This window comes from Myxine glutinosa, chromosome 2 (assembly GCF_964187855.1).
Source record: "Myxine glutinosa chromosome 2, kmMyxGlut1.1, whole genome shotgun sequence".
In the NCBI taxonomy this organism is placed as follows: domain Eukaryota; kingdom Metazoa; phylum Chordata; class Myxini; order Myxiniformes; family Myxinidae; genus Myxine; species Myxine glutinosa.
The window spans coordinates 61,152,764-61,168,994 of NC_136262.1; the positions used below are offsets into that span (position 1 = coordinate 61,152,764).

General features: G+C 42.2%; 2 protein-coding genes across 2 annotated transcripts in view; one reads left to right on the top strand and one right to left on the bottom strand.

Annotated features, from left to right (window-relative positions):
• LOC144891045 (uncharacterized) overlaps positions 1 to 1,167 on the top strand; it is a 99,093-nt gene extending 97,926 nt beyond the window's left edge. Inside the window, exon 3 of the mRNA XM_078773350.1 lies at positions 720 to 1,167. Coding sequence (XP_078629476.1) covers positions 720 to 905 — 186 coding nt within the window. The 3' untranslated portion in view covers positions 906 to 1,167. The remainder of the gene's footprint in view (positions 1 to 719) is intronic.
• A 188-nt stretch (positions 1,168 to 1,355) lies between these two features.
• LOC137421756 (kinesin-like protein KIF3B) overlaps positions 1,356 to 16,231 on the bottom strand; it is a 138,947-nt gene continuing 124,071 nt past the window's right edge. The window contains exons 3-8 of the mRNA XM_068108110.2: positions 14,189 to 14,311; positions 13,924 to 14,042; positions 5,724 to 5,834; positions 5,415 to 5,535; positions 4,927 to 5,105; positions 1,356 to 4,462 (exon numbers count right to left, since the gene is read on the bottom strand). Of these exons, the coding sequence (XP_067964211.1) occupies positions 4,186 to 4,462; positions 4,927 to 5,105; positions 5,415 to 5,535; positions 5,724 to 5,834; positions 13,924 to 14,042; positions 14,189 to 14,311 (930 nt within the window). The 3' untranslated portion in view covers positions 1,356 to 4,185. The remainder of the gene's footprint in view (positions 4,463 to 4,926; positions 5,106 to 5,414; positions 5,536 to 5,723; positions 5,835 to 13,923; positions 14,043 to 14,188; positions 14,312 to 16,231) is intronic.

The window sequence follows — 16,231 nt, forward strand, 5'->3', positions numbered from 1 at the left end:
GTGACACCTCTTATCATCAGCATGTCCTGTAAACACGCATAATTGACTCACACATGAAGATAAAGTTGAATGGTGCACTCTGTATCTGCCACAGGACTGCATTCAATAATTTTCAACGAAAATCCGAAGGGGGGTGGGGGTTTAACAGTTTGAGCTGCAGAAACATTCTGGATGGGTGGTGGAATGAACGCCAGGTGAAGAGCGCTGCCCCATAATCGATCAACAAACCACCAGTGAGGACCAGCAGTGGGCGGTCCAACGCTGATAAAAACTGGCACACGCATTTGCGCGCTTTGGCTCTGGCTGCTCTGTCTCTGGTTCTTTCTCACTGCTCATAGTTTCCCCATCCCCACCCCGGGTGCCCTCTCGCTGCTCTTTGCCCACAGTTCCCTCTCGCTGCTCGGTGCTCTCTCACTAATCTTTGCCTGCATTGCTCGCTCTCGCTAATCTCGGCCATCAGGCCAAGCCAGTTGGTTCATGAAAGACTTGGTGACAAAGACTTTCCCCAGCCAACCTCACATGAAGATGTGGGTAATTATGGCCATTAAAGTAGTAGTAGTAGTAGTCATAGGTAGTAGTTATAGTAGTAATAGAACATTAATGGAGGCCAAAGAGCTTCAGAGTTGAAAAACTCATTTATCTTTGTGAGTGAAAGGATTAACATTGATACAAAATAAAACGTAAATTGGAAACATAAATGTTCTGTACAACTCGTGCAGGAACAACTGAAAGCAGCCAATTCCAGGCTCAGTACCGTGACAAGTACATTGCACAAGAACATGTTCCAGAGGAGTGAGCGTGCAACACCTGAATTTCCATTGCATGCAGAAGGCCCTGATCATACCCCAGGAGGTTTGGTAGGTCTGAAGGTCAACAGCAAAGTGGGCAAGCAGAATGACATCTGAAGGAAAAAAACGAATGTCGCAGATCTGCCTGACATTGAGATAGATCACAGCACGGGTTAATCATTCCTTGACTATCGCACTTTGTAGCGTTCGATTACAATTGTCAATTTTTTTGAGATCACACGTACATTTCTGTCACGTCTATTTCCCAGTTAAGTGTTAAAGCCGACACGTTAATCAACAAAAAATGTTTTTAAATACTCTGTGTTGTCATTGTATTAAATTAAATAATAATAAATAAATAAAATCTTTCTTTACAACACTCAATGGCTCACTGCAGAGGTTGTGTATACAATGACAGTATCTAGTAGGATATGATTCTGGGGTCACATGATTTCAAGACAAACATTCAGACGGGAACATGGAACATTAATGGAACAGGCCACGCAACGCAACTTCCCAACAGACAATACAAGTCTAACTTTTATTGGTTCAAGAAAAGGAAGGCAATTGAGAACTGCAGAGCAATGCACCTTTATTTATTCGTTTTGCCAGAGAAACCTCAGACCATTGATTTTAGGAAAGGTTCAAGCAAGCAAGAAGAAACCCACACAACGATGTCTCCATATGCGATTGAAAACAGACTGCCAATGGTGTTGCGCTCTGCAATATCAACACCACCCGCCAGTTTAACAGATTCCAACCCCCCACCCTGCAGATTTGAGTACTTTTCAATTGGGATCACAAGGATCACATACTCGATGCCGCATAATAATCATAGTTTTCTTCTTTGTTCTCCTCCATGAGAGGAACGAAGTAAAACAACAGCTAGCACTCACTTGGTTATGAAGCACAGAAGTAAAAAAAAAAAAAAAAAAAAGAACCTCTGCAAACACTAACTGCAGAAAATGGCAACAAGAATGATTCAACATTGTAGGTTGTCAAATAGGTTCATCAATATCAGGATTATTTACCTGTACAAACAAGACTCAAGCCGTCAAAGTTTCCTCTTCTGACACCATGGTGCGTAAACTAATACATGCTGGTTTCAACAGTGAAGGACACAATTATATTTCCGACCAACATTTTCACAGTTTAAATACTTGAGATACCAGCTTCTCTCATTATCAAACAGTTGCAAACTGCATGACCATAATTATACAAAAAACAACAAGTTTCCTGGAAGAAATGAAAAATTCGGGTTTTATCGTCGAATGCACATTAGTGAATATAGAGGACTTTTACGAGGTCAGGTTGTCTTGACAAGAGCATTAGGCATCAAGCATTGGTGGGTCCAATTTTATAGAATGAGCTCAAGGTTTTGGTGCTGATGGCCAACCGTTCTACAAGTTACAACAAATGATGTGTGTTGGCACCGCACGTGAGCATCATCATCATCATCACCTCGCAAGATTCTCCCACTGACGCAGAAGTTTGACAGAGATTAAAGCATTGCTTTTTAGGTGGTGTATAGGTTTAAGCACACAGTTGCATCCATGCTCGATTGATACCACAAACGATTTTTACCTACAAGCTGATGGGTAGCAATGTCAGCCAATAAGGTAGCAACCCAACTAGGTGGCGCCTTGAGCAATGCTTCCCCCCAAAGAAAACGTCGGATATGCGATCATCTTCTAATGTTTGGTTCTTCGATAATCTTAAGTTTCATTCAAAAAGCTTCCCTTATCTCTTGCATAATCTTTTGACATGTCCTTACTTTTGAGGGTAGTTGTTGACCACGTTGCTCAAAATATACAGTATATATTTGGGCATAATCAGAGATGTCGGTCATTACACTATGAAAAGGCACAACCTATCAGTGAATAATGGCAACTTCCCTCAAATCGATCGAGAAATGCAAATGAAAAACAATGGAAAGATGGTTAATGATAAATAAAAAAATGCTGCACATATAACATGCAAGAATGGAATGAAACAAATTAACGTTTTTGATTTGAGTACTCCTGAAAAACTCCAGGCAATCATTCCCCTTCCCATTTATACCCTCTTCTTTCTAACCTCCCCCCTACATCTACTCCCTCCTATTACACCACCCCAGTTCCAACATCACTGTAACATTGCTTAGATCGAGGTTCAGGGACACGGGTATGGTCCATGCATGATGGGCCGAGTGGCCTCCTACTCTAACTTGGTGTCCTAGTATCCTTGTATTATCCTTGTATATCCTTGTATTATCCTAGTATTATCCCATATCCTTGTATGTGGAACTTCTGTCATTTGTTTATCTCGTCATTTTCATGACAAAATGAGCCGATGATCAGATAAGCAAATTTTGATGTGATGAGGTGATTGGCCAAATGATCGGAGAGGCAAATTTTGATGTGATGAGGTGATTGGCCAAATGATCGGAGAGGCAAATTTTGATGACATAGTCAACATAAAAGTGAAGGCAGTACTGTGTCGCCTTTAACCGCATGGAGAGATTTGCAAACAGATCTAAGATTGTTAACGAAACATTCCAGCGCTACAAAAATATTAACATTTTCCAAGAAAGAACGAGAGAACAATCAATGCCAATGCCAGAAATCGATCACAAGTGTAAAAGAGAAAACTCCAATTATCCATTAATTGTTTTAGCTGGCATTGCATCACATTATGCAAATGGTTTACAACTTCCTTTTCTCTTTTTCAAAACAAAGGAAACAAGTGCAATATGACACCAAAGAAATAGAAAAATACAAAATGGGAAAAAACTTTTTTTTTTAAAAAGAGGAATAAATAGACAAATAAAAATAAATTTAATATGAACAGTATAGGAAACAAAAACAAATGAAAAGAGAACAAAAGGATACCCTGTTTTTAAAGGTATCAAATTCAAACAGGAGTCTTGGGTTTCTTATCCACAATAGCAAATATGGACTTGTATAAATGTCTCCAAAGTTTCCGAAAACGTTGCATTCCTTTCTCTACCAAAATCTCAAGCCCGAGCCTTTAACAACGTGGAATCTCGACTACAGTAGATCTGAGAATGTACGATCTATATTAAAATGGATCTGCGTGTGGACTCGCACACTCCCCGACGCAGACCGATTACAACAGCCTATCTCATCCCTTCGGGAACAGGCGAGCCTAATAACATTCCTACGTTCCCCCACTTTTCCAATCCCCAAAGCCATTTATCACCTCCTTACGGACATGATAGAGTAAACACAAAACAAAATAAAAGTTTCAAAATTCACATCTTTACAAACGAAATATTTTACCTTTCTGTGTCGCTCATCCAAGTCTTGTATTACTTTGCTCACATCAAAAAACCTTTATTAACAATAAGCGCCAGAAAGCGAATGGTACAATCCAAAAGAAGCACATTTTGGTTCTCTCAAATGTCATTAGGGCTCTGCCCCAACAAGGACGGAACTGTGCTGGGCTTGGCGAACACCTGCAGAGAAAAAGGCTGACCGTGTTGTCGAGAGGACGACGTCTGGACAAATGCTTGTGGAGCAGACGATTGGGAACAGCCCTGATTTCCATACGCCTGACTGTAACCTAGTGCCGCAGGGGATGTATAGATCTGCGACCTACGGGAGCAGGCCATTTGGGACATCAGGACGGGCAACTGAGACATGGCAGACACCGGCCTTCTTCCCAGCTTCATCCTGTACACACAGACAGAGGAATCCATTGCAACTTCAGGTTTGTGACTTCCATAAATATAGTTACTTTCACTCGAGAGTAGTTAATGCATGGAATGGTCTTGCTGGATAGGGAGTAATAGGGTAAATCAGTCGACATGTTTAAGCTGGAATTGGATAGGTACCTAGAAGATAGGTCACTTAATATGGCGTTGGGCCACCATGTGCAGCTCTCGCTGCGCGAGAGTCCACAAGCATCAATAATTCTGCGAGATGGATATAGCACCATTATTCCATGAGAAAGTATTTTATGTTTCACAAGTAAAAAAATTCTTTATATGGTGTTTTTGGGGAATTTTTGCCAGAATTAATTAATTTCAATAATGATTTCAAAGATGCTACTTACTATATTACCATATTCAATGTAAAACCCCTCCTACAAATGCCTTAAATTTTGCATGACTATCAAAGCCAGAGTGTGGCCTTGCCTTGTTTTTGCTCTGCGTAATTCCGGGGATGCATCAAGTGAGGTTCCCTCTGGTCGTCCCTCTGCCCCTGCACCCATCGTACTCCCACGTCTCTCCGTCCTGGCCCGGCTGTCTGGCCAATGCAGGTCTTGTGTCGTCCTTACGGGCATCTCGAGCTCCAATAACATCACATTTTCAGCCTGCATGGGCAAATGACAATGCAGAGCTGTTGCTCTATTCTCAGGTTGAAGTATGGAATGTCATCCTAAAGTTTATGTCCATCACCTTGCAAAGACAAGATAAACAATAATGCTGTTAACCGAAACTGGAAACACCCCTTTGCCAAAATATTGGTCTCTCCATTCACTTGCCATGCCTACAAAGATTTTGAACTCTTGAATCGAATTTGGATCTGGAATAACGATGCTTTTGACCTCTGACCTGACTGTATATTGAAAGTGATGTGGTGCATTTCCCAAGAGAATACCGATCCCCATTGTGTCGCTCACCCGAAAACGTGCGTTTCCCCAGTGGTGTACAGTGTCAAAGGCAGCCTGGCATATAGGCCTCCGATAACCGACAGCGGAGACAGGACGTGTAAGCTGCTGTTGCTGTTGTTCTTGAGAACGTCTGGTGGTGTGGAGAACGAGGGCCATGAATGACAATTTGCCAATTCAAAATGTGTTAATCTTTTTCTGATGTGGAAATATATCACATTGAAACCTCAAAAATACAAGTCTAATCATGTTGATGTAATTTAGCACAAGTTTTCATGCAAATCAATTTGTTCATCATTGATCACGTCATGGGATAACTACCCAGGAATGATGGGCTGCAGTTTCCAGTGATCGTCTTCTTCATCAAATGTAGCCCGCTGCATCAGCTTATTTTTGACTTCCGGGGGGATGAAATTTTCAATGATAAGGTATCTGTCCCAAAAAGAATCAACCTTTAATGATTCAGAAAAATCTACACACAAGAAAAACAGTCTTTCTAAGCCATCATGCATATCATAAACTAACAGATCAAAATACACATCATTTTTCAGCAATCCGTCAAAATCATTTATTTAATAGAGCGGGAGTGGATCGATAGCTCATTTGGTGTTATACCTGTGACAGAGCTTTCAGTTCTGTGCTCAATACCTGGTCTGATTTACTAAAAACGGCAAATCTAGTTTATCGCCAGCAGGGGTCACTACATCTAGGAGAGAACTGTTCACAGATTGTTAGATAAAGCCTGTTGGCCTATTATCAAGTAAAACCTTGACATACACCATCCCAGAGGGTCTTTAAAGAAAAAGGCCATTACGTGCAATACCCATACGAAATTGCTTACTCTGGGGTAGCTGTATTACTTGCACTACTTGCAGTAGAGGTTGGAGTGCTGAGACGTGGATATGGCACAGGTGGGACGAATAGCCAATTCAGTACATCACTGTTGTTGTAAATTGGGGGCCAGGTTCAAACATAAAACCATCAGCACATGATAACAAAGACGGGAAGTGAATCAAAGGCAAAAAGGAGAAACCACAATAAATTAAACATTTCCTAAGAGATTTTCTTTTCAAAAATGATTTGCGAGTCAAGCATTTGGTAGAAATGTGGTTAGAAATAGCTTCACGATGATCTCTTTGAAATTCAGAATGACATTCAGCCAGCAAGGTGCTCGAGACATTACTATACAAGCAGAGACAGGTAACAGTTACACCTTGGGAATTTTCAAGAGAGCTCAGAAAACCACGGGTTTGGAAGATTTCCAAGACAGCCATTAATCACAAGCTCAGCAAAATATCTGTGCAGAACGTTGGTTTTGATAGATTTCTCTGAAAAAGCATACCTAGTAATACGTGACATTTACTTATGAATCAGGGCAAAACATGTGATACACCAACTTCCAGAATACTTTTCAGATGGCAAAGTTTACAAAAGGGTTCTCACATTATTAGATTGGATTAAGACAATGTATGCTTGCCTTCCAAGGCCAGTGTACAGTATTGTGAGGTCAGGCTGTACAAACTGAAACGGTTGGGTATGCATTGTTGGTGTAGCAAGTAGACACAATGCCACACGGGGATCCAACACACTGCTCACTGTATTAATAACAATGCGAACTAGAGTGAAGTAGATGGCACGCCGTCGCAAATACCCACGCCTCCCACCTAACGCAAAGTTGAAATATTTTTTCGCCTCTTTTGACCCCTGTAACCCCTGGTCCCCAACTCCTAGGGAAGTGAACTGGGGGTAAAATCCAAAAATTTGTTCCATATTTTATGTGTCCCCCAATGTTTATTGCATATAGTTTCATTTTAAAATATTTTTAAAATGTGCCCATAATTGCATTTATGGTATTTCACATTTTGACCTTGCCCCAGGGGAGCGGGGCCAAAAATGTTACTGCTTTTGCACCTTCGTGCCATGTGGTGATCATAACTACCAATTTTGGTGAATTTATGCACAACCTTGGAGGAAGAGATAGCGTGACAGACAGACGGACGGACAGACACAGACTGACACATAGACAGAGGCGATTACAATATCTGCCCCTTTTATTTTTTCAAAAAGCGTGCGGATAATAATAGGTCTTCAGCGTTTAAGTAAATTAAAGCAGAAAAAGGAGGCAGAGGGGAAAAGTGGCGTGATGATTAATCTCGAGGCATCTATTTATTATGTATGCACATGGGTCGATTAACGAGGATCACATGGTATGCTGAGCAGGATGATGAGCACGGGTCCCTGCTTCATGGAGATATCTTAGGCATTGTTGAAACTTGTCCTGCAAGGTCCAGGGAGTGTGTATGCAGTATTCTAGGCAGTTTAAGTTCGTTTGAGTATATGGGTCGTCCGAATGTATCAGTCCTGAGCAGGAGTCGTTACCCTGGGATGTCCACTTCTTGGTATATCTCTTGTTGATCCAGTGGCTACACAAGTCTTTTGAGGTCGTACATAACCATGTCCTCTCCTCACGTTAACTACTTAAAGTGAGCCTTTGGAAATCAACATTTCAAAAACAAAGGAAAAACTCAATTAAGTTTAATAGACTCCGTTTTTCATGCTCTTTTCAATGGTGCAACTCTCATCGCCCACTAATTTCCATCCAATTGGCCACCCAAAGTTTAGTTAATTGAAGAAAACTTGACGTCAAACTTCAAAGAGAAAAATCTTTGATCACCCTCCTCCCCCTCTCTCCCTGTCTTTTTAATAGGATTTTAATTAAAATGTTAATTTAAAAAATAAAAAAAACAGAGTTGAACGATTTAGATGTATCTCCAGCGGCCATTATGAGGGTTTTTGTCATACTCTCCTCACCTGGAGCTCAGTTTTGATCACTGGATTTGAAAACCTTCAAATCGGTTTATCTTTTTCTAGGTTGAAAAAAACCTAAAAACAAAGGAAATCGAAAGATCTCGCAGAGCTGCTCATTTTAACCAATATACGTATATACTGTTACGTTTGTGGGGAGTAGGGAAGAAATACCATAGTGGAGTTAGGATCGTATAGGTTTTAGCATGGACCATGGATGCAAAGAAGAAGAACCCTCAATGTAAGGGACAGAGAACCCATAAGGTTAAGAGTGTTTGCATGTCACCACACGGAGGGTGGTTTTTGTGTTAAGTTAGATAGGGCTTAAGGATAATCCCCAGAATGTAATTGCCTCCTGTGATTTTCCCTTCTGGTTTTTACAAGTAAAAAGGCTGTCCATAAAAGCCCTTGTTCACCAACAACAATAACAACAATGGCCATGAAACCGACATTGTCGACAGAAAGCCGAACATTCCCGAATGACTGCTAAACTCCGCCTCCAAGGGATTGTGACCGATAGGCCACGCCCCGAAGTTCATCGTTGGTTGAGAGCATATGGAATGATGTAATGGGGTGCAGGGATTGGTCGGGGAGTGACGTCAGCGAGGGAAAAAGGAGGATGTGTCCCTCCCTCTCGCTCACTCTGGTGCTGGCTTCATGGCAGGCGGTCGCGTTTTCTCATGTGCGCTTGAGGAGAACTTTTCAGAGCCAAAAAAACCTTGCAGCGTTGGAGCCAGGGGTGTTGTTTGACTCGGTGCTCTTTGAGGGAGTGAAGGACCAGGTTGTGCTGGCTAGGCCGGGATCAAGCGGGAGGACATTTGGCTGCCTGCTGCACGGCTTGGTGTGCTGGTGCGATTGACCGGCACCATTGTTCGGGCACGTCGACGCGCGGTCCTCTCGGCGACCGACCCCACCAAAGTGCTCGTCGAGACTAGAGCTGAGTGCCAAATAAAAGGGATGATTTTATTTTTATTTTTCTTTAGTCATTCCCCTTGTCCATTTTCATATCTGAGTGGAAACATCTCAAATTAGGAATTATAGTTTGTCTTTTTTTTACTTCATATCCATTTTATTTGGTTTGCAATTATTCTTAATAAATTCATTGTTTGTTGTATTTCCTTCGTCTTGTCGTCTCTGTGCTTGTAGTGATCGGATAACCCCCGTGTGCAGCTCGTTCCAGGTAAGGACCTCGTGACTTTCAGTCCCGCATGCGCCAAAATGATTCCGCCAAGTTTCGAACTGCTGCCTTGGAGTTAACCGATCAGCTATCCATTTGAGGCCGATATTCATCAGCTACGGACGCGACAATACCCTACTCAACAAGAGGGTGCCCGGGGGGGGGGGGGGGGTAGATACGCTTTAAGTAGTTAAAAAGCCTTGCAGCATGGCTAATGGAAGACCCTACTTGGAGCTGTCCAATGATTGTATTCCTCTCATTTTTGACAGATTTGGCATTGTAATGGAAATTGGTAAAGAATGTAATTAATGTGTTTTTGGATGATCCACACACTGGTGTCTCGGAAAGACTTCCAAATTTGTTCAGAATGTCTCATGTCACCTCTAAAAACCTAGGAGTGCATGAGATGTATGTGCTGAACGATTATTGCATGAGGCAACTAGAATGGAACTCAATAGAAGCTCCTCCAGGCTGAACAGTTTACGTTTTGTATCCCACTGGGCACCACTAGGCCAGATCTGCATCCGAACCTTAACCAAAATCGAATCAGCTTGTTCTTGTCACTTACCCAACTCACCCACCAAGTTTTATCATAATTCGTCCACAACTTTCTGAAATATCATGCGATATATTGTTTTTGGCTCCATCTCTCAATGGTGAAGAATCTCGGATCCGTATCTTCAACAAAATAGAATCACTTTGTCCATGTCATACACCCAACGTGTCCACCATGTTTTGACAGAATCCATCCATGACTTTTTGAGATATCCTGCTCAGAGACAGCCAAACAGACAGATTGACAGGGATGAAAGGAGGTAATTACATTACCTGGACACATGCAATCAGGTGTTGTGCACATCCCTCGTGCCAAAAATACACTTGGAACGAATGCTAGAACAGTCCCTCAACAATTACATTTTCAATCTACATGTTATGTTTTTTTATGGCAGAAAGTATACAAAGAAAGTATACAAGGAAGACTTCAGGTGGGAAAAAAAACAAAAAAAACAGAGTAATGTGTAAGAAAGCTATGGAGCAGGTAGAGAGTGAGCACAGTGGACACGAGTCCCTTCTCCATTGCCACAGAGATCATGACAACGAGATCACAAACCTGTACAGGACTCTAGGAGAACACTTGACTATTGCCAGAGCAAAGCATGTCAGTTTTGGGTTGCCATCTCAAGTCACGGTATCTCGGCTTGGCTTTTACCCTATTCACTTTATTTCTCAACTACTCATAATATATTTTTACCCATTCTCCTGTGTGATTTACATTGGTATTTTGCCTCCCTTACTCTTTCCCTTTACCTTTGTGCTCCTAGCCCCCCCCCCCCCCCCTCCTTCCCCCTTCTCCATTCTCCATTTCCAACTCCGGCTTGTGGGCATAGACAAATGTAAGGGACCATTTTCCTGTTATAAAAAATGTTGGTGTTTTTATCATCCTCATGTCGTCTGCCCTGTTTTTATGATCCTCATGGTGACGTACAGTCATATGCCCTGGCGATAAGGTTGCTATGGTTATTTATTCCTGTCTCATCCATGGGTAAAGTATTAAATCATTATATTAAATGTTCCTATTAAAATAATGTCTTGTGGAGACAACTCCTTTTCCTGACATTGCCGGTAATATGTATACAAGCCAATAGATGTGAAACTTTCCAATGCAGTAAGACTGTATAAAAGTGCAAGTTGATGTAGGCCTCATGTTTTGTGTTTGGAATTGGGCTAAATAATTTAGGCTGAGTGTACTACAGACTTGGCATTTAATATGGAATATTTTTTTTGTGGGGGTGAACTTACTTTTCAAGATGACTTAGAACCAAAAGTTCATTGGAATTATGTTGAAATTATTCTAGATTTTGTTAATGTGACCTTTAAAAGAAACAAAAACCACATTTGACATTTCGAAGCAAATAAATTGATCCTTGAAAGTGATGTAAACTGGTATCGAACTCAATTCACGGACAGTACTGTGTTAAACTTCTGTACGTTTTCCAGAAGTATCTCTTTATTTTGCACATTAGCCAAAAAAAATTTCAACAAAAACAAAAGCTAAATTATGACTGGGATTACGGACAGTAAAATTACAGTTCAGTACTTCGTGTAGCCCCCACGAGCATTCAGGAGAGCACGTACACGTCGAAGCATGCTGTTCACGAGATTTGCCAAGGTTTGGACAGGAATCACTTGCCATGCAGTGACAATAGCCTGCTGCAATTCACGCACAGAGGTCGGCTGCTGGTCCAAGTTGTCGATTTGACACGTTAATTCTGCCCACAAGTTCTCTATCGGATTCATATCCGGGGACATGGCAGGCCACTCCATATGCTCTACACCACGGTCAGCAAGAAAGTGTTGGATCATGCGAGCACGATGAGGCCATGCATTGTCATCTTGGAAGACAAAGTTTCCTCGAAAGGCTGCACGAGCAAATGGAAGCAATGTTTCTTCAAGAATGACCCGGTACTTGAACTGGTTCAGGTTTCCATTCAGAACAACCAGGTCAGTTTTGCCCCCTGCATGAAAAGCAGCCCAAACGGTCACCCCACCACCTCCAGCTTGGACTCTTGGCACTATACAATCTTCGTTGTGGGCTTCATGCACTTGTCTGCGCACTCGGACGTGGCCATCTTGACGATAGACCAGAAATCTAGACTCGTCACTGAAGGTCACGTGATTCCAGTGTCCTGGCTGCCATTGACGGTGCTCTCTGGACCACTGCAATCGGCGCTGGCTGTGTTGTCTGGTCAGGCGTGGCTTTCTCAGGGGACGCCTGGCACGATAGCCTGCTTGAACCAGTCGTTGGTTGACGAGACTTCTGGATACAGGCACATTTGTCAGTTGCTGCCACTCAGCCCTAAGCCGATTAGCTGACTTGGTACGGCCATTGCAGACTAACCGGTGCAGCTGGCAATCATCTCTCCTTGTGGTTCTGTGTGGACGTCCTGGCCTCGGTATTGGAGTAGGGACACCCCTCTGAGCATTTCGTTTCAGGATCTTTGACACCTGACCCTGAGTGATGCCATACTGCCGAGCAATAGCATGCTGTTTCATGCCAGAATTTCGTAAAGCCACCACTCCATGACAAACAGCATTGTCCAGTTGACGGACCATCTCCAGAGGAAGCGGCAATAACTTTTGTAGACGTGCAGCAGTTGTTTTCCACTAATACAGAACGCAACAACCCTTATATACCCGATTGTGAAGCCAATCGTCAAATGTACCTGTCCTTACATTTTGTCATGCCACCTGTGATATAATCCTGTTATTGACTTTTTGCTGCGAAAGACAATGTGACATGGTTCTTTCAACAAAGACATCACCGAAGGCTAAAAGAAACTCACCAGATTGATATACTGAGTTCAGAAAGCAAACCCAAGTCAAGAAAAAAAAGAATTCCATATTAAATGCCAAGTCTGTATGTATATATCAAATTGAGTGCAATATTAATTGGTACTAGATATCTATGAACACAAAGTGATTGCCAAATGGTAGGCCTCCCCTGGCTTACCGTTGGCGATCGCCCATGACTTACCTTTGGCCTACGATCCAATGATGGCATATTTTGTTTGGACTGCCATATGACCTTGACCTTTAACATTTAGGGCTAGAGTGCAGATTAAGAAAATGTGTCCCCATCTACAATATATCTATAAAACTCAACTCTATCTAAAAAGGGCAATTTTGTTCTGATCGGACGAACCTTGGTCGAGTTTTTGTTGAATATGTTGATGTCTATAATTGGGGCATGACCTTAAAAATAGGTCAAGGTCAAATAAAATCATGTAAAACCCACATACTATTTTTTATTCCTATTTTGATGCAAAATTTCATTCTGAAAGTCTCAGCCGGCTCCGAGATGCAACTAGGATATTGTAATGGAAATTTTGGAAATTATGAGTGCAGGAAGAAATTTTTTTATTAAAAGTGGTTCAGTACTCCTAGGGGTCCAAGAAACTCTGGCGTGCCATTAAAATTGTGGGCACTAAATGTAGAAACAAACCCTATAACAGCAATAAGCCTTCCCCTATCCTATAGGGAAGCTTACTCATTTTAATATGGTAAACACAAGTTGATGCATTGCAGTCTGCTCCATCATGATGTGGTGAGTCATGCCAAGAGCCATGACTCATTGATTGTTGTTTTCATTTGACACAATGCTGGATGATCCGCTCTATAGAGGGCAGTCATCCTCAGTATGAACTATTTTAAGGGATACCGACACATCATGGCCTATTCTTTTGACACACCATGGCCTACTCTTCAAAAGGCATGAGATCATAAATGTCCAGAAGAAAGAACGAGCATATGAAACAGTTGGCTTAATGTTTCCTCCAACATCATGTTGTACTCTGAGGGGAAACACCCTGCCTGTGTACAATGTGTACAACTACCACAATTAAAAGTTCATGCTAGACCACTGAAATTAACCAGTACTATAACTCCTAATCCAAAGTCATTTAATGTTTGGAAAATAGGGAGGAAGCATGAATTGATAGAGAACTAGAGGAAAAAAAATTATTCTCGTGGGAAACAAACCTGAGCTTGAGCTCTCGAGTGAGCTCGTTCTGCGTCTGCTCAAGTTCCTGCCGAGCCGTTACGTGCTCATCTTGAAGGTCACGTGTCTCAGACCTCACTGCTTGCAGCTTAGCAAAAAGCTGCCAGCGAGAGTTGGAAGGCAAGATAAAGTCAGGTAAGGGACTGAGGGTGTGAAGATGGTGGAAGTGAAGACGGATGGGTCATTTAGCAGACAATGAATCGTTAAAGTCAAGTTGAACACCAGAGAGAGGTCACAAACAGGTACCTTTTTCAACTTCTTAGTCTTTAGTTCCACCTCCTGTTGCAGTGAAGAGAACGTTTCTCGTAGTTCCAATGTTTCCTCATCTTGCTCTTCCATTTGCTGCTGTATCTCCCGCTCACGGTGTTTCTGTCGAATGTTTGCACACGATGATTCGCGCAGGTGAAATTTGACAACTTGCAGACATAAGGTACCTCTGGACATTTTTAAACGGGAGTACCTGATACCAAACAAATTCCAAACTTTCCTCGATTCTGCCACCTTCCTCATGTTACACATCATCATCGGCTATACCTCCATATTAGTCAATTTGTTGCTTTTCAATGCACCTCTGGGAACATCAATGTATCCATAATATAATTGGGTCGTGAACATTTCCAAAGCTGAGCAACTGGATCACAAGGTGTGGCAGCAACCAAGACAGAAAGAGGAGTACACACACACACACATACACACACACACAATCATACTGTAAGTAACTAGCCTAGCTCTTTACTCAAAAACAAAATTTCGAGATCGTAGAATACATCGAGATTGTAGAATAAAACCCTCAGATCGACAGGCAGCAACCTCTTCACTCTCTGTAGACCTGGACAAAATCACATACTGGTCAAACAAGTGGAACATTTCTTTCAATCCTGACAAATCTCACAATCTCACTATGTCTCGCTGAAAAGACCGTCTGGACAACCCGCCCATCTACTTTCTGAACAATCCTCTTGAAGAAGTTCTCTCACTCAAGCTTTTGGGCCTCACTATCAGCCATGAACTTTCCTGGGAAAACCAAATTTCCAAGCTGGCCTCCAAAGCCAGTTGCCAACTGGGCATCCTCTGTCGTGCGAAGTCCTTCCTTGGCACACCTGAGCTCTTCACCACATACAAAGCTTTCATCCGCAGCTTGATGGAATACTGCTCTCCCTTCTGGGCTGGTGCTCCTGCCTCCTAGCCGAGCTCTGCTTCACGCTGTAGAAACCAAAGCTTTCAGGATCATTGGAATCTCCCGCGATGAAGCAGATTCTGAGGGCCTTTCACTCTCTCACCGCAGGCAGGTTGGTGGTCTTTCTGTCATCTACCGACTCCTCTCTGGAGCATGAATTGATAGAGAACCGTGTTACGGATCCGTCACTTCCGCCTTTGTTGTTATTATGTACTTATAGAAATTTTAGTTTCAGGTAATATTTTTGTTAAGATTTTTGTGTGAAATGGAGATGACTTTAGTAAAAGGTAAAAATAAATGTTTGTGAAGGAAAAAGGAAAACACAAAAAAGAGAAACCGGAAGAGAAGAGAGGAGATGGCCATGAGAGAGATACAGTCGTAAGTCGCATCAAGACTACGAGCGGACTTTTTTGATATTGGTCACGAATGAGTTGAGGCTTCCAGTGAAAGGGATTGCCTGCGACATCATCCTATATTGCGATTGCAATTAAACCTGCGTCTCAAGTTTTATTAACAAGCGTGAGTTATTGTTGGTGGGAAAGCAAGAGCCTCCATTCCAGACCGATCTGCCATTCTGTCCTTGAAAAGGCTGTCTGCTTGGTGCATCTTGTTTTGTCGTTGGGATTCCCATATCGACATCATTGTGTTGATCGCCGTTGGTTTCCATATCGGCTCAATCCCATATCAACCTCTCACCTCGTAACTCCTCGTCCGCTGCCGTGCTGATACCTGCCTGTTCTTGTCGTTCTGCACAACTTCAACCTTCAATCAGCATTGGGATTTGTGCACTGACTTTGGGGAATGTTACATTCCACTCACGTTTGGAATATCATGAGTTTATTGCTTTGAGAGCATTGGGGAATGATGGTACCATCATATATATTGTTTATCTGATGCAAGTGATATTTTTATTGTACTTTCTTTAAGAGTGTTATTATTGTGTATGTGAGAGTTCTTAAGACAACAACTTGTTTTGTTCTACAAGTGCATTGGTGTGGTTTTACCATGGTTTATTAGAACATGCAAAATAACAAATCATTCAGCCGCATTCCCTCTCGAGACTCTGAGGGCACCGTAACCGGAGTTTGGGGAGGTAACACTAGCTCCCCCAG